Here is a 26,900-nt window from a genome sequence, read left to right on the forward strand (position 1 = left end):
CCCTACACTGGGGCACAGAACCTTCACAGGGCCAAGGGCCTCTCCTCCCATTGATGCTCGACTTTGCAGTCCTCTACTGTACACCTGCTGCTAGAACAATCAGTCCCATCATGGTTGGTGGTTGAGTCCCTGGGAGCTCTGAGGGTACTAGTTAGTTCATACTGTTGTTCGTCCTAAGGGGCTGCAAACCCTTCAGCTCCTTTGGTCCTTTCTCTAACTCCTTCATTGGGGATCCTGTACTCAGTTCAATGGATGGCTGTGAGCCTCTACATCTGTGTTAGTGAGGTACAGTCAGAGCCTCTCAGGAGAAAGCAGAAATTTGTTGTTGTTGTTGTTTTATACCACTCACATAGACTATAACTTCAGTATTTTGTGGCAAACAAATAATTTTTTTTTCTGTAGCTGGGACAAGCTGCCTGCTGCCTCCAGTGAACCACACAGCAAAGCGTTGGTCCACGAGGGCTGTTTGTGTCTTCTCTTATACTCCACAGACATAAATTTATGCTTCTTAAATTAACAAACAAAAAGGCTTGCCATGCAAGCTACTTGGCCCTTTCCATGACTTTTTCCCTAAGAAGAAGAACTTTAAAAACATATAATAAAACTAAAGCCCTCACTCTTCTAAAAGGCGGAAGTGGAGCACTGAGAACCCCACAAATACTTGAGGACCCTCAGCAGTTCCTCCAGGAAACCAAGAAAGTTTCCATGGTCACCTGGGAAAGTGACTTTGTACCTTGCCTGGCATGAAGATTAAAAACCTAAACATGTGTGCATGGTGCAAGTCAGAAGCAAGGCCGAGGTCCCAAAGCATTCTATCAAAAGCAACTCTTGGAGAAGCCCTGATATCACAGGACTGTGTATGAGGGGAGAAGTTGGAACACAATTCCTGATCCCACTCAGCAGCTTCTTCACTGTTCCAGAGACTCACTTTCCCTCAGAGGACTTAGCACTGTGTAGAAACACCCACATCCTGAACTCCATGACATGCATAGCTCAGAAACTAATATCATACATGAAATTGTTCAGGATGTGTGAGGCATTATGAGAGTGAAACATACGTGAATTTTTCTGAGTGTCAAAGGCAAGGTATTCCTTCAAACTTTTATGTGTGACCACAGAACCTGAGAACCAACTATTAACAAAAGAAGCACCCCCTTTTAAGTTGTTTCCTTAAATGATTGCCTGGAAAATACTGCTATAAAATTATTCAGGATAAGTATTTAGGATGTTTAAATGTAAAACTACTAAAGCTGAGAGAACAGGCTAGCACAATGGGTAGAGAAACCATGGTGTCTATAATTAGTAACTGCCTAGAACACCACACTGGGCCTTTTTCAGTTGAGTAGCACTTAGCTCTCAACGGACCATTTCCTTACAGTATAAATGCAAGAAGCTGCTTCAATGATTTTATGTTACACAGAATGAATGACAAGTCAGCAAAGGATGCCAGGGCAGACTAAGTGACTGAACTGATGGAATAATTACATACATGTATAATTTGAAAATCTGGAGAATTTGATTTTACAAAAGAATTAAGATGACAAATATTCAATTCTGTGGAGACTCTTCTCTGATATTTCATTAAGGTACCCCATTATTTTTTGCCCTTTAAAATTGCATAGAAAAGCATTTAATGTAAATGGCCATCACAAATTATTAGTGTTTTCCTTACCCTCACAATTGGCAATAACATTTTCCAACCAATTTCTTCATGTAGAGAAATGTGCTGCATGAATCTACATAACACGAATATTTCCTAGTTCCTGAAATTCTCCCTATCTCCATACCTTTCTCAAATACACAATTCATGCTAAATTTGATAAGACTCTGTTTTGAGGTTCCTTTTGAAATCCAAAATTATGTGATAATCAGTGGGTCCTGTTGTGTAAGTTCTGAGAATATAATATCACACAGTACAAACTAAGGCCAAGTATAGAGGAGAAAGGAGAACCTCAGGAAGACCAGCTGATTCCCAGTTACATATCAAAGGCAGAAAGGTCAGCTAGGTGCTGCCTCCCCACCAAGAGTGCCTTTGCTCAGACTACACCAGGTTTAAGAGAGGTTCAGCATCAAGAATTGGCTGAGCTTAGGGTTAGAGAGATGGCTCAGTGGTAAGAGCACTTGCCCTTTCAGAGGACCTCAGTTGGTTCCCAGCGCCTACACTAGTAGAGTTACAATTTCCAGTAACTCCAGCTCCAGGTGATCCCCACACACGCTCCCCGGCCTCAGTGGGCACTCACACCCTTGTATCGTACATCCATTCGGACACAGACACATAAATAAGAAGAAAATATTCTTTTAAAAAGTCTGAGAAATAAAACTTCTAGGCTATTTTCATTAGTTACTTTCTTTTATTCTAATTGTCACAGAGTAAGGAAAGAACCAGTCTTCATTTACTTAACACTTTCATTAGAACTGTCTATGCTTTTTATTTGAAAGAAATAGATGCTCAGATGCTTAAAATAAAACTAATTAAGAGTGTAAACAAGATACCATCTGATCCATATGTTAGGAGAACCCACTTTTCCAAGGATAAAAGTGGATTGTACCTAAAGGCAGGGAGGAGACAAGTGTACAACATCTAATATTTCCAATTTCAAATGTGGACTAATGTGGTTTGACATCTAAGCATGGAATACAAACAGGTGACCAGCACCTGATTTCTGTTGCTGGAATGCTGCCCCCTTTATCGCCATCACCCTTAGAATGATACTAGTAGACAAGATACCCGAAAGTCTACCACGAAACCACGGCAGCTGGCCGGCCCATCCTATGTTCCTGAGGTAACTCACATACTCTAAAATTTGAGTATAAATGGTCCTGGAGTTTAAAAAGCTAAAATAATGGAACTTTGGGAGAGTTTCTTGACATTTTTTTTTTAAAATACAAACCTTAGAAACAAAAACTGAACTAGAGAAAATGAGCATGAGACAAACCAAGGAAAGACACCACAAGCAAACTGTGCTAAGGGCACTAGTTAAAGGGATCTTCCTTGCCCTACTGGAAACCTTCCACCCATGTGGAATACATCTTGGCACACGGAGCTCCTCCTAGAGAGGGCATGAGGTGGGGCCATCCAGGTACTATAAGCACAAGTCCTTAATAAGTGGCTCAACTTTCAACTTCACTCTCAATTCATCACAAAGAATGGACACCGCATTAATGGTAATCCCATCTGGTGAGGCTCCTAAAAAAGCCACTCTCTGACAAAAAAATAATGCAGTTCAGCATCCACCAAAGGAATCTTATGACCCAAAGAAGGAAGCACTCCAGAGGATACTTCCAGGAGAGGAAGTGTGAGGACAGTTATCTGCAAAAGCTCAACAACCAGAAATTTAAAATAGAGCTTCAGGGCTGGAGAGAAGGTTTAGCCATGGAAACCCTAGGCTCACAAAAACAAAACAAAACAAAATCCTAGAGAGCACGATGGAGCACACGGAAAGTTGGGTTGGTGGGGGAGCACCCGGAAGGAGTTGGGGAAGGCAAAGACTATAAGGGGAAGGCAAAGACTATAATAAAGTTGGGTTGGTCGGAGAGAACCCGGAAGGAGTTGGGGAAGGCAAAGACTATAAAAATATTAGAGGCTGGAGAGAGAGCTCAGGGATTAAATGCACTGGACACTCTTCAATAAGTCCAGGATTCAATTCCCAGAACCCATATGGAGCAATAATGTCTGAAATCCAGATACAGAATGTCTGATGTCCTCTTCTGCTACACAGGATTCTGCGTGCAGGTAGGGCACCTAAGCTCCTACAATCACATACAAATATACATAAATAATAAAAATGCTAAAAAACCTTCAAAAATTGAATAAAAAGTAAACAAATGAGGAAAACCATTGGCTGTCTCTCGAACGCAAAGCCCGAAAGGTCCAGGGTTTAGGGGACAGGAGAAGAGGAGACAAAAGGAAGTGCGGACTCCTGTACACAGGAGGGTCCTCCTGGTGAGAAAGCAATGTGTTTATGTCAATAAACACAGTTAGGCATGCACCTTTGTTTTATATCCTGTTATTCTAGAGACAATCACCTACCTATTGGTACGAATGCATACTAAGCATATGCTTTTTCAAAACAGTTGCATCGTGAATATTCTTGGAAAAAGTTACGTGCTGAACATAATTCTTCGCTTGCCTCCCTTCCCATTTCTCACCTCCTCATGACCCTGTTAGTCCTCTGGGTCCCTTTACATTTTGGTTTTGATTCTAATTCCATGTCATATGTACATATACAATGTTATATATCTCCATGAAATATAAAAGCCACATTTTTATAACACCTGTGATTCTTAAAAGCAGATCATTTTCTATGTGGAAAAAAAAAAGAATGTTCAGAGAGAGATCTGAAGCGGTAGAAACTGAGATGCTCTGACTCATGCTTCTGCCTCTGTGCTTCAGCTGCAGGCACACAGTCTCCATCGCCTGACATTAGAAATTCCATTCCATGGAAAGCATGGGCCAAGGACTGGAATATGGTCTTAGCAAATGTGTGAAGTTGCTGTAAGCTGAAAGCCATCATTTCTTCTCAATCACTTCATAATTTAGAGAGGGAGAGAGAAGATGGAGAGAGAACAGGCAAGGGTTCATTTCTTCACTTTGATTAATGTCACCTGAAACTTCTTTCTTCCTTTTGTTTGCTCCTCTATTCAATTGGTGCCTTTTAGAATAAATTCAGGCATATTTTCCTATCTGGCATGTTACGGGGTCTCTAGATATTGTGGAGCTAGGCTCTTTATTAGAAAATACTCAACTTACATGTCTAGCACTTGCATAAAAAATAATTTTTACCAGTCAAGCTTGCTTGAGAGACAGGGAGGCGCTTGAGTTAATTTCAATTCTAGCCAGAGCTAAAACAATGTCGCCATAAATAATACCAGTCCTACCCAGAAAAGCCAAACCTGCATCAAAAGCACGAGGAGTGCCTTGATCACACGCATCAGGGCACAAAGTATTAAGTTCCATTGGGGGAAAAACCTCAGTTTCCTCTCTTTAAAAGAAGAGAGTGACCTAAAGTGCTCAAGCCTCACTGAAGAAATTGTTTGATGTTCAGCCAAGGGACCTGGAAGAATGAAGGAGCCCAGGCAATCATGCCCAAGTGTGTTAAGAATATGGAATTCAAGTCACTCCCACAAGGATTTTGCTTCTCTGTTAACCATCATCTTCTGGTTTCTTTGTTTCCTTTTTTTTTTTTTTTTTTTACTATTAGATATTTTCTTTATTTACATTTCAAATGATATCTCTTTTCCCAGTTTCCCCTTCAGAAAAAAAATAAACCTGTTCCCTCCCCGCTCCTCTTGCTTACCAACCCACCTCGGTTAACCACCATCTCCCTGTTTCTTGAAAAGGGTCTACTGTGTATTAAATGTTCAAAACACTTTTCAGAATTAAAAACATATGATCAAAAGCAATGACCTTAGAGGATAAGGGTCTACAACAGTAAACTATGATATCAATGGTATACAGGGTACAGATTTCAGAAACATGATTATGTTATAGTTTTGGAGAAGTCAGCTTTTAACAAAATGCTCCAAAGATGGAGCAGATATTATACTGGAATGATCTCCTCCCCATTAAAGAAGAGAGAGCAGTGACAGTCTATCCAGAAACTGGGTAACCATCTGTTAAGGACACCCTACCTATGAAAGTGCTGTTTGCATCATGGAATGCCACAAACGTTTCATTTTTATGCGTTTTGCCATTTCTGTGGAGGAAGTCTGCTGAGATAAATCAGAAGGCTGGAATGAGGACCTGTAGCCATCTGAGGAGCCATAGGCAAAGGCCTTGGTGCGGGGGTGGGCAGCAAATGCAGGTGTGTAAAGCACATGCAGCATTGGCAAGAAGTCCACCTCATCTCATTTCTCAAGCCACTGACTCCCATCTACTGGACTGTGGCATTTTCCTCCCTACTGGACTCATCTTCTTACCATAAAAACATTTAAGTATCTATTTAAAAATGATCCCCTATGCGCGGTCACTTTTCCCTCTAATGTCCACTCAATCTCCCCTTCTCCCCATGGAAAATTTAAACTTTATGCAATGCCTCTCTCTTCTTGACTGTACAATATGCACACCAGCAAGATTCTCAGTGAGTCATCAGTGAGACTGCTTCAAATGTCTACCAACAGTTGGATCATAACAGAATGGATGAATACACTATAGTGTATGTGCGCATTTAACCGTATATCCCACCAAATGTGTGAATGGGTTCATAGCATGCACACCACTCACCAGAGGAAGGAATGGGCTTTGAATGGCATAGCCAGAGCTTCCAAGAATTCCCTGAGTTTTATGTTGTGTGAAATAAGCAACCACGAAAGTTAGTGTGATGAAAGTCAGACGAAAGGTGTGGGACAGTGCTTTTTGGAGAAGACCAATGGTTTTGCTGTAGTAGAAAGATCTGGAATTGGGAAGAGCTGGTGCTAAGCGCTACCATCCGTCATTTTAAAATGGTGGATTTCATGTTATATGACTTTTACTTCACACGATTCTTGTAAAATCTAAATCTGAGCCCCGCTCCCACCTCCGTGTCTCCATCACCCTCTCACACTAACTTCCATCAGGCCTCTCCTCCTGTCTTTTCTCAGTACTACCCTGTTCTGAAGTCAGGTCATGTCCTCCCTCTGCTGAAAGCCCTCCAAAACTCTTTACCTCTTCTTAATCCCAGCCAAAGTCCTTATAACGGTCTACAAAACCTCACACAAAGGGGCTGTTACTACAGTGACCTCATTTCACCTCAGCCCCTTCCTGTCCCCACTCCGATCAGCCAGGCACTCTCCCTCAGGCCCTAATAAGAACTGTTTGCCGCCTGTAATGTTCTTGCCCCCAGGATCTATAAACACATAAACTATAAAATATAAATCTATTGTATTGAACAATACAATAACAAAATTTTAACTTAGTTTTCTTATATCCTGACCATGCTACTTAAACTGCCAAAGCACACACTCTCCATTTCCTGGCCCTGCTGCATCTGTCTCATGGCACTGAGTTCTGACAAATATACATAGATACTGATAGATGCTGGCTATGAGCACAGTCAGATAGAAAGGTTTTCTTTGACCTTATGAGGATAGCTCTGTAAAATATTTGGGAGCCTGCTTGTTAGTCTCTCCTGATTGTAAGTTTGTATAAGCTCTTCCAAATTGCTCAAGGCTGGGAACGCCTGAAAAGGAGCTAAAATAGGAAACATACACCTGGGCAGACTTGTTGTCATTTGTATTGATAAAACAGCGTCTAAGACACACCCAAAGCATCAAAAAAAACTTCCAAATGGGACATAATGTCTAAATGACCATGAAAAGGATAAAGGTCTGCATTTTTTATTTGTTATATAATTAATTATGTTGTTCTAAGAAAAGAAACTTACCAGGGCTTATAAGCTGGCTTGGCAGGTAAAAGCACCAGGGATTCTGGCCGGAGGACCTGGAGACAGGAGAACCAGCCAGAAGCAAGGGCTAGCTAACCAGGAGAATACAGTGTGACAGAGACAAGACAGGCCCTGCCTCAGCAGGGTGGAAAGAGAGGCAACTCCAGAAAGTTTTCCTCTGAGCTCCAAGCATAGTCCATGTTGTCAGTGATTGTGCAGGAGCTTGCTCACACACAGACACACAGACAGAGTACTGGGGAGGATGGGGGCAGGATGTAAACACATTAAAAAAAAAATAAATGAATCATTTTAAAACTATGCTTTTAAAAAGGCCCTGACTTTAAAAAACAAAAATGCTACTGTCATGAGAAGATCTTTGAAAAATGATTACCAAGGATGCACCCAGCTGCTTATCAAAAGCACAGAGAACAATCCCCGTGCTTCGTGCCATTTCCCACAATCCATCACATGCCAGTGGACCATAAAGGCCTGCTTGGCTTCATCAACAAGAGCTTTATAAAACTACACAGTTCAAATATTTTAAAACATCTTACATATTAAATAAGAACAGAATTTACCAAAATAATCATAACAGTGTGTCACGAACAAGTCTTTGTTAAAATTTGGTGAGACATATCATTCCAAGACACTAAAATTATTTTTAAAAAATAGTAGAGCAAGTGCTTGGGGGAGGAGGATGGCTTAGTCAGTAATAGTGCTTCTCACCTACGAGGATCCAAGCTTCAATCCTCAGGCACCGCTAAAAGCTCGACACAGGAGCAAGCAATTGTAATGATGGCAGGTAGAGACAGGCCGCACTAGCTAGCCAGTCTACAGCAATCTGCACGAGCCTCAGTTCATCATGCCATGATGACCAAGGTGGAAAGCAACTGAGGCAAACAACCAAGGATGACCTTTGTCCTCTATACACACACGCATTCCCACATACATACCCCCTTTACACGGCAGCATGCAGGCAGGCACACACACACACACACACACACACACACACACACACACACACACACGTGTGAGAACACCCAAGTGTTCTAGCCCTCTACTCCTACTAAACAAATTACAACTATTTCGTCATGTTGTTGCAGCTAACACCCTTCAGCCCCACGTTAATGCAGAACAGGCCTGATCAACAAGCCAGCTGATCTGAATGAAATCCTATTGAGTTGAACACAATCGTCAAGGCTGCCCAGAGGCTGTGCAACAGTATGGATTACTGAACATACTCATGGTAATTGCCGGTTGCTATTTCTGTTAACCAGCTCTGGAGGAGCTGACTTGGTGAAGCCCATGCACGACATACAAGGAAATCCCTCTTGCCAAGCACACTGAAAACCCTCTGATCCTCCGAAATGCCAAGTTGGTTACTGTTGCTGTGTCAGAAACTGTGGATATAAGATAGGAAATTAAGATAGTGATTACATTATTTTCAAGTGATGCACTCCCACAAAGTTTTTGCCTAGTTTAGTGGAATTTAAATTAAATATTATCTTCCAGAGCTCAATATTTTTCCCGATAAGTAGACATGTATAAATGATTGAGTGAAAATTATTAAGACATATATGTATATATATATACATATATATACATATATATATACATATATATATATGTAGAGAGAGAGAGAGAGAGAGAGACGGAAGGAGAGAGAGGGGGTATTGTTTATGTGATGGTCTCCAAATTTTCCCAGTAACATGTAAATCGGTATGTCAGGAGAGGAAGTGGATCTCTTATAAGCTTGGTACAAAACACCTGGATACGTGGACTAGTTCCCTAGAACATCCCCCATCTCTGTGGTGGAACTTTTTTTTTTAATTATCAGCATCATCAGAACTAGGTTAGGAAAAAAACCTGAGTTTTAATTCCAGGTCTGCAGCTATCAGACTAAGGAGCTATGTAATCATGGGCAAGCCTATAATCTCTCAGAGCTCTAATTTGCTTGTCTGGAAAATGAGAGAGTTGGTAATAAGTGCTTTGAAACTGGAATAGGAAAATGTAAAGTAAAAATGACTCCCTAAACACGATAGATCTGATCCTAATTCACGAAGGCAAACATATATCTCGTAGGATTGAAAACTGCTTTGTACCAGAAAGGAAGGAACAAATATAGAAAGCATTACAAAATTACATGGTGATGAAGATCTTAAAATGAAGTAACAGAACTTTAATCTTAAAAAAAAAACAACAAAAAAAAAGAACATTTTTATCCTACAAAGAACATTTTTCCAGGGCTGGAGACAATAGTTCAATGGGCAGAGTGTTTCAATGAGGACCTGAGTTTGGATCTCCAGAAAAAAACCACAGTACTGAGCACCTGTAATCCCAGTACTGAGAGTTGGCGGAGGAGAAGCAGAAGCAGTGGACACTTGCAGTAAAGCTAGCCTGACGCAGGAAACACAGTCTGAAGCAAGTAAGGCAAGGACCAACACATGAACTTATAACATGGCAAGGCTGGCACACATGTGCATGCACACACACAAACCTAAAAAAGAACATTAATATCCATCTCCCAAACTTTATTTTTTTTTTTGACCTGGAAATTCTACTTTGAACAAGTTCCAGAAGATGCTGTCCCTAAAGAAACATTAACTTTCTCTGGAATCTTCAGAGCAGCACTATGAATCAGAGAAGAAAATTGGAAACAACCTGTATGTTTAAAAATAGACATACAGCTAAGAAAAATCTGGTTTTGCTAACAACACAGAACTGAAGCCTATGTAAAATGGCTATATAGCCATTTTTTTTAAAAAAAAAATATGGACTCTCTTTAATGAGCCGAAGTATTCACATAATATAACAGGAGAGGAGAAGGTTGAGTATTAAGAAACATCACTCTCTTCATGGTTTTACAAAAATACAAACCTATGAAATCTGGCAGAGACACTGGACTACCTAACTAGTTCTTGAAATTTGTTGCCTCATGAATGAAAGGGAAGATGGGGACGAGTTGTTCTTTAATGACTGTCCATGCCACATGCCATGCCCTTCTGTGGCTTCTCTAACGTCATCTCAAGTCTGTACTGGGAGCCTAACACTTTCCAAGCACGTTCGTGAAGATTACTACTCAACTGTTGAAAAATGAACAGCAACCTGGACCTAAGCACCAAAACTCTCACGTCTTCCATGAACTTGTATATGTCACACGTGTCCTGTGACATCATAACGTGCAATGGGTGAACCACTGTCCTCTCTGAAAATCTCATCCATATGGAACTAAAGGAAATGCCAAGAACGATGTTGCTGAATATTGAAAGTACAGACTTAAAATGACTGGCTAGAAAATAAGGGAACGGATTCTAACATGTATGCTACAGGATTGAGAAAGGAATGTTCTGCAACAAAGGCAAGACAGCAAAATGAAAATAAGATCAATTTTAATGGTGGCAACTCTTAACATTAACCTTCATATGGTAGAACACCCCATCCGCCAAAGGCTTGGGAAATGGTCAAGGACATTCACGGACAATTGTTTCCTTGAGCCTTACAGATCACTAGCACACAGCAAAAGCAATCTCCCTCCCTGGCTCTGCAATGCTGTGTGTATAAAGTAAACTGAATTACTGCAGTGTCCAAACTAATGCATTTAATTATGGTATGGCATTTGGCTTCTGTGAATGGCACAGCTTTGGATTATCAGCCTACTAAAGACTTCAAAAATACATAGAAGATAAAAGCTTGAGAGCATGTAAGGTCAGATCTCTGACAGGAAAATAATTGGCAACTCTTGGGAAGACAAGACCACTGCTCCTCAGAAGTCTGAGCGGATATCTTCCTTTCTCAAAGTTACCATTTACACTAGTGGGCATGGGCACGTTAAAACAGAACGCCCTGAGCTTTCAGATGGTGGTGTGTTCTTTAACATCTTCTAAGAAAGATAGAGAAACCAGTAATGGTAGAGCCTGAGGAAAACAACACACTATCGTATATTTTTCTCTCACGATGGATGACTGGAGTTGAAAGCCAAAACTATTTTGGATCTTTCATAATTGCAATGTCAGCAGAAATCACAAGTGTCTAGGTTATAGTAAAAAGACATGAGCAGAAAGCTAAGTCCTATTACTTCTGTTACTAGCATTACTGAATAACTAGGAAATGAGCTCTCATTTCAAAACTTTTCAAAATGCCCAACTAATTAATTTTAAGACAATGGTTTCATGTGACAGATTATGTACCTATTTGTAGTAAACAAATTAAAGGCTCACTAGAAAAAATCAATCACAAGAATACAATGAAAAATTCCAACTTATTTCCCTAAAATTTCTTTCTGCCTGGCTGAACTACTTCTTAGTCATGTCAATATCGTTTGTACACTTATGGAGTATTTTCTCACTAAACAAGTCCTAGGATACTACTTAGTAATTTACAGATTCAAAGAACATGGAAAGTATGCATGACTCCAAGATTTTCATTGAGATAATGTTGACACACTGTGATTTGAATTAAGCCACCATCAAGTCACCCATTGCCCACTAGATATAAGTGAGATCCAGTGCTGTGACAGTCTTACATGCGCTCATTAAAAGAGCTTGTAATGAGGCAGGGACAGGAGGATGCTTTTGAGAAAATTAAAAATCAACTTCAGAAAGACCACAGAGGTGGGAGCAAATCATAACTTAAATAGAAATTAAAATAAAATGTAAGTTGCTGGAAAGAACTTCCTTAGCTAAGAGGCCATTTACATTTCAAAGTCCTCTGCCTCCAGGATTCTTAGGTATTAGAGCCCCAGGTTTGTCACTGCTATGGAGACACTTCAATTAAGGCTATGTGGTAGAGCTCTGTGCAAATTAATTAGCTGAGGTTAACAGATTTTCTAAATGCAGTTCTCTCAGACACCCTTAGAGATGTGCAAGATTTGCAGGGAAGGAAAATTTAAACATGACTCACTGATCAATTCTTGCTTTCATATTTCAACAGCACTTGTGTAAGGATAAATGTTCTCATGGCAATTCTTCAATGCTACTAACCTGGCTTTTATTTGTTTCCCACGGCAACTAAAGGAAGGGTCTCTAAAGTTTGTTTTTGGTAGGTTTTATTTCTGATTTTGATCTAGTCTTGTTGGCAAGAGTTCTCATACAGTAACCATAACGAACTTGATCATATTTACATGGAAAATGAGTCTATATTTGAGATTCACATATGCTCTATGTAGATGAGCTTTCTAGTACTTTCTATAAACAATGTAACAAAAACACAGACTTCATGTTCCCATCTAAGACTCTACTTGTTGAATTTGCTCACTAAAATGTAGCTGAATTTTAAAATTGAGTATGTTTTTAATTCAAGTTAATATTTGTAAGGCCCTTTCTGAAATTCAAAGAAATCATTTTGACCCTTAGTATCTAATTAAGTATCGTTCTTCAGACTACACGAAAACTATGCAGAAAAGGCAAAGAAAGCAGCTGTATGAAGTTTCTTAGTGTAAACTGAACAAGGAAGGAACGTGAAAACCTTCACAAGGCCAGGAGTTTCCCAACAATGTACATAGGAAAGACATAAGCTTCTCTTTAGTCCTGCGATAAACTCCCTGGGGTCTCATTAGGGAGACTGAAAATCTCAAACTCCCTCTGCCACAGAGACAATGCAGAGACAGTCTGAAGCGCATGGACATACTGTAAAGGCAAGCGTTTCTTTTAAGATACTACCATTGAGAAGGGGCTGTCCTTCGTGCACATCCTTTGGTAAGACTGCGCTGTAAACATCTTCAGGAAATCCAGTCTTGCATAATGCAATTTCCCCAGAAGCCTCCACAGACGCCTGCAACACAAGAGAAAAATGTGGGCAATGATTGCTACCTCTTTCTACTTAGAAACAGTCCACTTGGCATCCAGCCCCATTTTTTTCAACTATCTTGTACAAATAACCTCTGTTTCTGAAGGGTTACAATTAGAATGTAGAGGGCAAAGGGTTAATCTTTTTGATAATTGGAGTTGAAGGAACAAATCCCACTTGCCTATTCCTATAAAATCGACATAATACACATTCCAGGTTTTTCTAAGGACTGACCATTTCCATTAAAATGGCCATTGTGAATGAAGAGGGCCAAGAGGGTATGGAGCTAGGAGTCAACCAAATAGTGCCTGGGGCCCACACATCACCCATAGTAACTAGAAGGCTCATGGGAGAAAAAAAACATAATTCAAGTATATACATTCCCAACCAGTTCTTCATGAAGCTTGCTTCAACACTCTTTGTTGATGGAAAAATGTTATAACAAACTCACTGCAGGATGAATAATGCATGCTAAGTCAAACCAAACAGTGTCAAGTATAGAATCCTTAATTCAAAGAATAGGGCTACATTAAAACTATAAAAATCACTTCAGTTAAGATTCTGTTTTTATACTTAAGTAGTTATAAGTATTTTTGCATCTTTGTCTCCATCAATATATAGTTACTCATAGGGTGCTTAAAACTCAGTTGCTCAAAGGGGTGCTGGATTTATCATCAACATCCGTACTACTACTTCGGGCTTCATTGGTCCAGTCTCAGGATGTCTAGACCTTCTGTATTCTTATTAACTACAGGATGAAAGTTCAAGAACAGGAGAGGAAGAATACATAAAGTTCATCAACTGTCCAGTAGACAGAGTGTCAAGAACAGCCCTTAGCCAGGCGGTGGTGGCGCACGCCTTTAATCCCAGCACTTGGGAGGCAGAGGCAGGCGGATTTCTGAGTTCAAGGCCAGCCTGGTCTACAGAGTGAGTTCCAGGACAGCCAGGGCTACACAGAGAAACCCTGTCTTGAGAAACAACAACACCATCACCAAAAAAAAAAAAAAAAAAAATCACAAAAAACAAAAAACAAACAAACAAAACAGTCCTTAATAACACAACAAATCAGAAAGAAACCATCACTGATTCCCAGCCCCAATCCCAAAGACAGAACTCCAAACAGGTGATTAGATGAAACAATACAATCTATTTTCTTAAAAGAATCCCTGAAATACACATATGAAGTTTCGAAATAGTGATGTTGCAAAAAGCCACTCATCTAATAGCTAATCTGCTCTTTTCATGTCTAAGGAAATAAAAAAGTAAACAAATTTGCCATGTACTCAATATTGCACAGTATTTAAACTCCAGATATTATTAGAAGCAACTAGAGAGGCTGCAGTTTAGCTTTTTGGTGGTAGATTTCGATGGTCATCCAGACAAACCTGTATCCCATTGCAATGTTAGGGATTAGCCTCTTCACGCACAGCACACACTTAAAACCATAAGGGTACTATAGGACAATAATCTCTGAACTTGGGAGGTAGACACAGATGTAGAATTCCTCAGCTTCTACATCCTTCAACCCCTTTTGTGGGTTTTAAGCAATCATTGCTGGGTGGTTTTAATATCTATTTATTGAGGGCAGAGCGAGTCATGCTGAAATACCCATGTTCATCTGAACCTAGGATGTCATCTGAACCAGGAGTCAAAGGTCACCCTCAACTACAGAGCAAATTTGAAGCTAGCCTGGGCAATATAATTTAGACTTGTATATACTTGTATGTATGTATATACATGTATGTATGTACTTGTATGTGTGTATATACATGTATGTATGTATATACTTGTATGTATGTATGTTTGTATGTATGTATCTGTGATATACATCATTTTTCAGTTTTCAAACTAATGAAATCACTATGTTAAACAAACACTCAGCACTCAAGTAAATATAATCTTCTAGAGAGATTCTGTCATTACCTTTTCAAGTACTAGGTTAATACCTTTTCCCAGACTCATGCTGGGCTGGTATCAGGTCTGCAATTTGTAGAAACTAACTTGTTGGCAAGAGGACCTACCCAGGCAAGGCAAAGCTACTGCTGAAGCCTCTTGCACTAACAGAAACAGCTTTTGGGTGTGGAAGGTTCTCTAATGTAACCCACACTTAATGGTGGACTGTTCTACATTAAGGTTTCTTGGCCAGGAGTGTTTTTGTCCCATTGAGTATCCAATAATGTCTCAAATTTTAGATTGTCACAGTTTGGAGGGGCAATGTTGGCTCCTAGAGATGGACAGACCAGGGATGTTAATAAATAGCGCCACATCCAAGACAGGATTCACGATGGTGTATTTAACTCAAATACACCAAAAGCCAGAGTTGTATGTTCTATGACAACGCACAACAAAGGGGTGTCTACCTACCCTTCATAGTCCCATGTATGAAGCCCATGGTCTCAACTAGCCCATTAAAACTCTGTTGTGACACCTCCCTTATCCCTTACCTGGACAAAACTCTGGAAATCGGAGGCAGAGAAAGAAATTCTCCCTCTCGCTCACTGTGTACCTGATAGAAGCTGAGAGCTCCACATATTCACGTACGTGCATGGTTCACGGGTGAGCAAGCTTTTCTTCTATGTAGGTCAAACAGCAAGCTTTTGAGGTCTGCTGATCCATTGCAAGTTCTCAACTTTGCTGCGGAGACTCATAAGCAGCCAGCCCCTTGGCAAATGAATGAACAACACTACACTAATCCCAATGAACCTTGATTTTCAGCATAAGCACACTGAACGATGTAGGAATCGTTTCTGACCATGCAAAAGCACAGAACTATCTGTTTCACATCCTTGGAGTAACTTAAGTTTTAGACAACATTGGTTTCTCAGTTAATTATCCTTAAGACTCTGGGGTGGGAAGAATACCAGGAATTTACAGATGAGAAAATTGGTTCTCACAGGAAGTGAAATACCAAGGAAGTGAAATACCAAGACCACACTACCACATAGCAAAAGAGGCAGAGTTCTAACTCTGCTACTTTTCCAATTACAACAAAACAAAACAAAACAAAACAAAACAAAACAAAAATACCACCCTTTGGAAAAGCTGGTTCTGAGGGTTCATTTGCCACTAGAAACAGAATGAGGCTCAAGAGCTCAAAGCTCTTAAGTGTAGATGTGTTTGGCCCCAGAGTATAGATATGAAGGCTCAGAGGAAGGTGTCCTGAGGTCTCCCAAAAAGAGGCAAAGCAGAGGGGCCTGGCAGGGAACTGTGGCAGGAGCTCACTGTCTGAGCTAAACTGAGACAGCAAGAAACAGCTCATGCCCAGGGAATGACAATGAGCTCCCTGTGGCTCAACCCGAGAAGCAAGGCAAGAAGTCAAAAGTTGAAGCTGGGGAGTAACACATGGTCAAATCATAGGCATCTGGGAGCCTGGGGTTATCTTACAGACTAAGGCAACGGGGGTGTTTTTGTGAGCAGGAACACACCAGAAAAGTGTATTTGATAGTGAATTCTCCAACTTGCTTCATGGGAAATGGGATTGGGTGTGGAGTGAGAGCTAGAGAGACCCCTTCGCATGCAGCCTTAAATAAGGGCTGGGAATGAAGAATGGACAAATTTTATCAACATTCAGTTAATTAAAATCAACAGCCCTTTGTGAGAACAAGGGCTCCCAGACGGAGGAGGTAAAGAGACTGTCTGGCGTCCCAGCGGAGTGACTTTGAACATGGGTGCCACAAACTGGAAAAGATAATCACAAAATTAGAATGCCTGGAAGAAAGTGCTAAGGAAGCAGAAAAGAATGGGGAGATTAATCTAGCCATAGAAGTCAAAGGACTCCATAGCTCAAGTGACATTTAGGCCTTGTCTGTAAAGATGATTACAAATTTTCCAGGAGGAAATAAATAAAAAAAGAACAGTCCAGGCAAAAGACTACAGAAGAACGAAGTCCCCAGTGATTTGTGCTGAGCTTGTAGCCCACCGCCCCAGCATTGGTAAGTCATAGCGTCCTGTCCTACTAGTAGTTTTCCTGTGAGGTTGATCTGGGCCTCCAGGAGCAGTCTATTTTTACATTTAGGCCTCCCAACTTGATCTCAAGGAATTATTATTCCAGCTGGCTTTTGCACACCTCAGATTTGAACATTAAGACATTATCAGGAAACTCTCCCATGTCTTTATAAAGATGCTACTTAGATACTAGAGACAGACTACGACCGGATGTCCAGGTATAGCTCTTCCTGTGACTCAGGCTTAGGAGCCACATTCTTGAGAATGGTACCCACATTTGAATCTTGAATGCTGAATGTTTACCGTATGTAAATTCAATACACCAGGCTGCCTGACTGTGTGTGCCCACCAGTTGCTACTGCTCTGAGACCCCCAAAACATCCTAATTCCTCATGTGAAAAATGAGAGTACTAAAGATAGCACCGACTCTCAGGACAGGTGTGAGGACGAGCTGTTAGTCGGAGTGGAATTAGCAGTGCTAAGACACCATGCCTCTGACTCATGGGTTATCTGCTCCACAGCCCAGCAGTTCCCAAGCTGGTTCAGGTTGGCACACCATCTGGTTCCTTTGTTTAAATACAGATTCTTGTAACCCAAGACTCACTACCACAGGATCTCAAAGAATGAGTAGGTATTTAACAAGCAGCTGTTTTTACAATCATCTCTCAACTTGAGTTATCTTTTGGTTCTGGACTTCAAGATTAACAAGTTAGCAACAAGTAAAGGGAATAACGAAACTTATGATTACTTTTATGTTATTTATATTGCTTTTAAAATTGTGTGTATGCATACAAGAACATGCCTGCATTCCGTGAATGCTTCTAAACATGACAGAAAGATGAGGAGTGGCTTGTTCTGTCACTCTCCTTATTTCTGAAACATGGTCTCTCAAGAATCTGGCTGGCAGCCAGCAAGCCCCATTCACCCCTCCTCTCTGGCCCCAACAGTTACAGGATTATAGTCAGGAATACAAGCAAGCATACCAGACTTTTCACATGTGAATCTGGGAATCTGAACTCAGGTCCTCATGTTTTTGAAGCAAATATTTTTATCCACTGACCTATCCCTCTAGCACCTACTCTATTCACAGCACTGTTCTATTGCTGTGAAAAGTTCGCTATGACAAAGAGAGAGAGAGATACGGGGCTTGGCATGGGCTCTTGAAACTACAAAAGCCTGACTCTTATGACACACTCTCTCCAACAAGGCCGCGCCTCCTCATCCTTGTGATCCTTTTAAATAGTTCTACTCTCTGGGGACCAAATATTGAAATATATTAGCATATGAGGGCCATTCTCATTTAAGCCATCACAACTCCTATCTCTATTCTTTAGAACATAATTCTGAAAAGCATTTTTGTTTTGTTTTGTTTTGTTTTTTTGTGACAGTGTTTCACTATGTAGCCACAGCTGGCCTCAAACTTTCTATATAGACAAGACTGATATCAAAGTCAGAAATCTGCCTGTCTCTGCCACACAAGTGCGGTACAAAAGAGAGAGACCATGATGCCTGGCATGAAAAACATTCTTCAAGAACAGAATAGAGTAAAAATTCCCCACTTAGGGCAAAAACAGCCTTGATTGTCAGCAACAGCAAATAGTCAATAATCATTCCCAGGGCAGTGTCCATACGTTTTACAGAACTCATAAGTTTTTCAGTAACTCATAAGTTTCCTGCCTCACCTGACTCTCCCCATGTGTCCTCTGAGGGAGACAAAAACACCAGCATCTCTATTATTTGATTTAAAATTGACACCTTCTGTTGTTTTGCTATTAATAGAGAGACATCACCTCCCCCCACCCCCCCACCCCCGCTATCACTCTCTTTTGCACCACTGCTCAAAAATGACAAGCAGTTGGCCAGTCCTCAGGCGACTAGGACAAAATTCACGCTGGTCAGATGATCTGAACTCATTTACTGCCGCTCTGCACTCTCACACAATCAGATCACCTATCTTGAGTTTCAATTTCCTCTTACAAGTCTTTGCTCTCCTCTTCCTGGCTGGAGATCGACCTCCTTGTCTATAGCAGCAGAAGTGGAAGAGAAGTTGAGGAGTTCAGCTTGCCTATTACCATTAGCCTCTATCTTCTGATTCTGAACTCACAGCACTGAGGCTTTTTGACCTTGTTAAATTTTTCCACTGTCTCTATACCATGTACTTTAAAACCTGAATCTATTTCGTTAAGTTTCTGTTCTCTGGATCAGTTTTTACTCTCCTCTTGGGGGTGGACCTGCTTTCTAACTCTCCCCACTTTTGAATCTAAGCTTTTAAATATTCTGAGCACAGTGAACTGATTCTCCAGCCACCTTATCTCTTTGCCTTATACTCGATTATTTATGATGATTCCTAAAAGTTTCACATCTGAAAGCAAGCCCATACCTTGAAGACTAATTGTATTTTCTAACTAAAAGAAGACTAGCTTGTGTTATCATAAGCCCTTAATCACCAGGAAGTTTCTCCCTATTTCTTCTTTTTACCCTTCAGATTCCTATGATAATAATCCGTTCGGAAGGCCATGGAGACTACCATATGCAGATGCATGGACTTTTCCCTAAAACACGTCTTCCCCTTCTCTTTACACAATGAACAACAGTCATGTGTAGAATGCTAAGAATGAAGGGACTTCTCAAACCTACAAAGGCTCAACCCAGCCCCCACTCTCTGATATCCCAATGTTCAATTACACGGGCTCATCTATGATTCAGCTTTGCAATAGTAATGGTGATGATGATGAATATAATAATAACAATACAATTTTTGGACTTTATAAGATTGTAATAAAAAGCAACAAAGCTTAAAGATAATCATATATTCACTACAAAGCCAAGGTTAACTAACGTTACATTGTTATAATTTTTTTTGGTATTGTGAAGATTCAGTGTCTTTGTTCTATGAAATATATTCTATACTGTGGGTCTGCATTTCACCTTGCCACTAGGGTGCTGGGATCCGTTCAGGGAGGCACTAGGCTACTCGTGGGTGCTGGGCTCATGGTGACACACTACTCATGAGAAATGAAACATAACATAAAATGGGGGGCCCAACCCATTTTTCTCGTGATGAGAAACTGTGCAGGCTAGGTCACTGGGAACCACAAGCAATTGAGAATAGGGATGGGAGGTCGCAGACCTGTGATGAGCCCAGGCTGGAGAAATCCACCTTAGCTCAGGGAGGGTGCCTGGAGTGTGGAGGGGCCTTCCGGGGGAGACTTAGTCTTTGCTCTGTATGAAGAAGGCTCCCCCACCCCATAGTGTCCCTTGAGGAAGAAGGCAATCTATGCTTGTCCAAACTATTTATGGTGGAAAATGGATGCATACAACATACTCAGGGTAGATCAGGATCCTTTTATAGGAAGGAATGTCCAGGAAGGAAGGCTTATTGGGTAAACCCTCTGGGCCACTCCATCTAGATCCCTCAGTAGCATGGAGAACTCTGGACTCTATGCTGTGTGACCAGTCATCATGGTCCTCTTAGTGGGGTGTCCTGGTCAAGTGCTCTAGGACAAGAATCTGGTCGGGAACAGATTCAAACTCCTACCGTTCTCAATTAAGAGAATTGCCATGTTTCCTTAATCTGCTTGATGCTACCAGTTTTTCTGTCTAGTGACATGGTTCCACTTGTCCCACACTGTATAATACGTCTCCTACTTGAGCCATAGTTTTTCTTTTATTATTAAAAATAGTTTATTTTCTTATACAATATATTCGGATTACAATTTACCCTCCCTCTACTCATCTCATTTCCTCCCCACCTCCTCTGCCCTCTGGAACCACTCTGCTTTCTGTCTCATTAGAAAAGAACAGGCTTCTAAGAAATAACAACCAAACATGGCAAAATAAAATACAGTAAGATAAAGCAAAACGATCATATCAAAGCTGAGCATGGCAACCCGACAGGAGAAAAAGAATACCAAGAGCAGACACGAGAGTCAGAGACCCACTCATTTTCACAGTCAGCAGTCCCATTAAATACTAAAGTAATAGCTACACTATACACAAAGGACTTGATAGAGACCCATGGAGGCCCTGTGTTTTCAGCTTCAGTCTCTGTGAGCTCATGTGTGCCTTGCTCAGGTGATTCAGAGGGTCTTGTTCTCCTGGATTCTCCCTCCCCTCTGGCTCTTAACAATATGTATGCCTCATCTTCCTTGGATTCCCTGAGTTCTGAGTGGAGGGATTTGATGGAGACTTCCCATTTAGACTCTCTCCCCATAATGTCTGACTGTGGGTCCCTGTATCTGTTCCCATCTGCTGCCAGGGGAAGCCTCTTTCATGATGACTGGATAACGTACCAGTCTACAAATACAGCAGAATATCCCCAGGAATCATTGTATTGGTATTCTTTTTCACCAGAAGTATTTGATTTTACCCTACATCTCTGGGTAGTCTACATCTAGTCTCTGGTTCTTGATTATGCAAGCTGTGTCAGGTTGGGATTTCTTCTCCTAGACTGGGACTTGAGTAAAATTGGGCATTGGTTTGTTACTGCCACAAGTTCTGTCCTACCATTACCCTAGCATAGCTTGCAGACAAGACAGATGGTTGGTCAAAGGTTTTGGGGCTGGGTTGGTATCCATGTTTTCTTATAGTAGCCTGCAAAGTACATTCCTGCGCTACAGAGACTAAAACATAGGGCTGAAGGCTCAGCATAGGCACCAGCTTCACTTCTCCACGTTCAATGAGTTGTGTGGATGTTGTCATCAGCAGTGGAGCCTACTGTCAGTTTGTAGAGAGCATCCCTTTGTCTTAGCAACAGCCTAGGTTGTTTAGGGGATTTTGATGGAATGCTCTTGACCAACAATTCAATTGAATGCAACCCATTCCTGCCACTTGAAAATCTTTCCTGCCACTTGAAAATCCTTCTTATCTGACTGCAAGAGATGGTCAATCAAAACTTTGAGGCATACTTTAAAAGCAAACAGTAGAGGGTCTGGGATAGGTTCCATAGGTACACTATCGGTTTACTCTACACAATGCAGTGTATTCCACCACCACCCTCAGCAACAAAAGAAAACAAAATTTACAAAGTAGAAAGACTGTAAAGAAATAAAGGGTACTAAAACCAAGAATTAATTTGCAAAGTAGGAAGAAAGAAACAGAGTGGCATCTCTTTTGCAGTATGTGCTTTGGGGGTTATAAGGTGCATAGAGTACAAGAAAGAGGGATACAACTATGATAATATTTTCATTACATACCTTCCAAATTATATAAGCAAATATAAGCCAACTAATGAAGGCAGCATTAAGGTGGTTAGGTAGGTGTATAATAGAATAATGGAACTGTTTAAAGATGATTTCTGGATGGCTGAATTTTAGTCATTTGTTAAACCAATTTATCAGAATACAAATACATTTGTCAGTTTTTTTATATTTCATGGGCTTTCATCCATGGTGTTGGGAGGTTGCAAGGTTTATTCTCAAGGGAGGATGACTGCTACTCTTTATATTTCCTGTGTCAGCAATGACATTGAATTGTTCTTAAGGAAGCATCCAGCATTTTACCCAGGCTCCCTGTGTGTGTGTGTGTGTGTGTGTGTGTGTGTGTGTGTGTACGTGCGCATGTGCGTGTTAGCATATGTGTTGATGCATTTGTGTGTATAAGGCTATACATGTACATGTAGGTTGGAAGTCAACTCAAGTACTGTTCTACAGAACATTGCCTACCTTGCTTTTTGAAATTGTCTCTTCTGTGGCACCTAGGCTTAAATATTAGGCAAGGCTGGCTGGTTAGCAGGCTCACGGATACTCCTGTCTCTACTTCTCAGCACTGGGAATACAAGTATGCACCTCAACACTGAGGCTCTTGTGTGGGTCCAGGGATGAAACTTGGGTCCTCGTGCTTGCACATCAATTTCCTTGCAGGCTGCATGCTCTCCCTGAAACATCTCACCATATGGTTCTTTAGTCTCTCTTTCCCTTCATCATGTTCTTGAGCAGCTCAGAGTCATGGCCCTCTTTGCCTATCATAACCTCTTCCATTGTCTTATTAAGGTGTGTTTTTGAAAATTTCTAGCATTGTTGATTGTTGCTTTTACTCTTCGGATGTCTTTCATTCCATCACAGAAGGACAATACAGAATCAAATAGTAACTTTATTGTCACAAGAAGCTGCAGACCCTATAGAAAATGAACTACCAACCACAAGTCAGACTTACCATATACTAGCTTAGAGAGAAGTCCAAGTCTACTGTACCAGAATGGACTTTTGGAATATCACCATCCCAGGAGATGAGCTTATCATACCTTGTAGTAAACACAGACAACACGTCCAGGCATTGTTCAGGTGGATCTGTGTAACTCCACACCAACTTTTTCCATATAGAAAAAGAACCCACAGGTTGCTAGTCTGGAGCTTAACATTAAGTATATTGCATGGTTAATAGAATGGGTAACAATTTACCTATAGATTTAGCTGGCTTCTGCAAAAGTTTTACACAACCAGCAGATGATGGCACATGCTGCTATATAATTATATTGCCATTAAGAGTTTCAGAAGTGCCTAAGGCAATTCCAAAAGAGATGGTCAATCCCAGCTTAGATTGATTTTGCCCTATCAACTCATTACACTCGCCAGAGACAGCAACATGCTTATATATAATATTTAAAATGTCAAACAGGATAGTGCTTGGCATTAGACTGAATTTATAATCAACTTGGGAATTCATTCAGCTAAATACACTGAATATCAATGAAGGCCAATATCTACTCAGTGCTTACCATGGGCCAGGAAGTGGGCTAATACGTCTTACAAGCCTGAGACCTTAACTACTACCACAAAAACAATGTTGTAGGATAGGTGTTGGTAGTAAGGTATTTTTCAAGCAAGGCTAAGAGAATGCTTCCTCTGAAGTTTATCTCATTACCTTCGAGATGTTAATCACAGCAACACCAAATGGTTTGAGTATCACTTTTCACCATTTCCCACCCCACCCCCCAAAAAAGTATCCAGTAGCTAGTCTGTGACAAATACTGAAAGACAAAACCTAACATGCGCCGGCTAGAAACAGCTCAGCAGTTGAGAGCATTTCTACTCTTCCAAAAGACCTGGGTTTGATTTTTAGAACATATATGGCACCTCAAAAGCATGTTCCAGGGGATCCTATGCCATCTTATAAACTCCACGGGTATCAAGGCAGGCAATATGGTGCATGGATAGAAATGCACCATTCATACACATAAAATAAAACAATCCTACTCATAAAATAAGATAAATAAATCTTAAAAAAACACAACTGAGACTAAGAAACATGCCTACTCCCATAATTAACATTTTGTAAACTACTATGCTCACTTCTGATGTGTGGTATAATATAGAGCATGTGCTAATAAAGTATGACATTTCTGTATGATTATGTGAAATAACAGAGGACATGTGCAATAAAGTGCAATGCTCACATGGGATATATAAGATATACAATGATAAAATTGCTTCTATGCTTCTGTTTACTGTGTAAAAATACAGAGTAAAAGACTATCCTAAAGTTTTAAAAAATTATCTTTCAAAACCAAAGCCCTACTTACTTCCAAATATTTCTGGGGCGGAGGGGGCACACGTTGAAATTACTCTAGTCCTACTATGACTTCTGTCATGTCCAGTGGTGATACTGATGAGAAGAAAATGACAAGGTGACATTCTTTAATCACGGCGGCACCCTCTGCCCTCCAGAGCCCCTTCTCTTCCTGTAAAATCCAAGAAACCTGCACCATAGTTACACTTTTAAAATCGTTGCAGATATTTACAATACCAGCAACTCTGATTTAATTTGAATAGGGGGGCCATGGTGGTGATTTATCTAATTCTATGTTCTTGATAAGATAAACAAACACAACTCAGCTGTAACATTATTCTTCAGTGAAAATAGCATCGAAGGCACAGCTTCCAGAAGCAGGCAGCAGCTAAAGGAGATCTCCAGTAACTACAGAATGCGAAGCCCTCTCTTGCCTGGTCCAGAAGCAACATCCTGCCCGGGGTCTAGCCTATCATGCTAGAAAGGGGTGGATACAAGGGTCTACTTGCAGAAATGCTGCCCAGTTTCAACTCAATAGCCAAGAATAAGCTTCCCCCATGGGTGTCAGAAAGGATTTCAGCCTGGCATTTGGGCAGTTACAGTGTGAGAACTCTAGAGGGGAAGTACTGTTTTCCTGGAAGCTCTAAAATCTCTGTCTCTTGGCTCTGCCCAAGCCACCAGTCAGTTGGCCGTGAGTGATAATATCAAAGTGAGTCGTGGAAGAGACACTGAGGACTCTCTGAAATCCTTCCCAGGGATCTGCACAAGCCAAAGTACTCTCGTCTTGTCTACACCTCATTTGCCATTTTCACTCTCGATGTGTCATCAGAGCCAGGTGAGTTTTCAGCAGCTGCATGACACCATCAACGCAAAGCGCATACAAACAGACAAACAACAAAACCATCTAAGCCAGCCATTAAAGTGATGAACACCACAGAGAGACTCACTTTCACTCTTCCCACTATTTCTTCTTTTAAAATTCTAATTTGGAGAATAAAGGCATCTTTTCATACACACTATTACTTGTGTTTCATAGACAATAAATTGAATATTTTAGTAGATTAATAAACACCATACAATGTTCTCAGGTTAGTTTCTCAAAAGTAAACACTGGTCTATATTACCCACATTATAAATGCTCACTGGAGTACACAGGGATCTTTAACTATTACAGAGTGCGGAAACTAAACACTATGTATACTGATGCTCCAGGGAAAAGGGGGGGGGGATGAACGGGCTTTGCCTGAAGGCTGCATATGTAAGAGCAATCTGAGCAGCTGGTGCCCAGCCTGTCTTCCACTGCTCCCACCTGGGAGTCACCACTAGCCCTCAGAAAACAAGAAAGGTGATCTCATTTTCCATGCTGGGAGATCACAGATCCCCTGTGGGATTCAGGGGTGGAGCATGTGGGATTTCAGGATTCAGTTCTAGTACTGAAGATACATCCCAGGATCAGGGTCATGCCCTCTGCCCTCTGACCCTGCACTTACGGAACCCCTGCTGGCTGATGCTTTCCAGTCTTGCCAACGGATTCCGCAGGCTTCAGGCTTATATTTCACTTGGTTCAGAATCTGAGACACAACAGAGGTCCTATTTATTGGGCAATTTCAAAGACTTGAACATTTGGTGAACGACACTGGGACACTGACCACAAAAAGAAAGAAAGAAAGAAAGAAAGAAAGAAAGAAAGAAAGAAAGAAAGAAAGAAAGAAAGAAAGAAAGAAAGAAAGAAGGGAAGGAAGAAAGGAAGAAAGAAAGAAGGAAGGAAGGAAAAGAAAAGACAGAAAGGAAGAGAGCAAAGAAGGAAGGAAGAAAAAAGTCAGCTGTTAGGGAATAAATACTCATGAGGGACTTGACCTTCTGGATAAGTAAAAAGTTCATTTTTTAAGTCCTGCAGACATTTAAACTTGGTGGTATGCAGGGTTGATTATGCAGTGGCTGTTTTTCATATGTGGGCAGGTGGCTCTCAGGAGGAAGAAGTTTTAATTCATAAGCCACAAGGCGTTTTGATCTTGGTATGTGACCACAATTTGGTCCATCAAAGTGGTTGAGAGAGATGGAGGGCCTACAGCAAACACAGTCTCCTCAGACATGGCACCAGGCCAAGGGGCTCACAAAGGGACCAGGATGCAGTGACTTAGCCAGTGCTGCACACTTTGGGCAAGTGCTGCTACAGTTTGGCCTTGGAAATGATCTGAGATAGTGTGGGATTTCCAGAGGTTCCCATGAGCCTTGTCCTGAGCAAGGGGTCACAGAGGAACCGAGAGAGAGAGAGAGAGAGAGAGAGAGAGAGAGAGAGAGAGA

At 41.0% G+C, this 26,900-nt stretch overlaps 1 protein-coding gene across 1 annotated transcript in view; it reads right to left on the bottom strand.

The window, feature by feature from the left end:
- Nucleotides 1-26,900, bottom strand: part of Cdh2 (cadherin 2) — a 215,198-nt gene that overhangs the window by 169,583 nt on the left and 18,715 nt on the right. The window contains exon 2 of the mRNA XM_031365043.1: nt 13,019-13,130. Within this exon, the coding sequence (XP_031220903.1) occupies nt 13,019-13,130 (112 nt within the window). The remainder of the gene's footprint in view (nt 1-13,018; nt 13,131-26,900) is intronic.

This window comes from Mastomys coucha, unplaced genomic scaffold (assembly GCF_008632895.1).
Source record: "Mastomys coucha isolate ucsf_1 unplaced genomic scaffold, UCSF_Mcou_1 pScaffold13, whole genome shotgun sequence".
NCBI classification, from domain to species: Eukaryota; Metazoa; Chordata; class Mammalia; order Rodentia; family Muridae; genus Mastomys; species Mastomys coucha.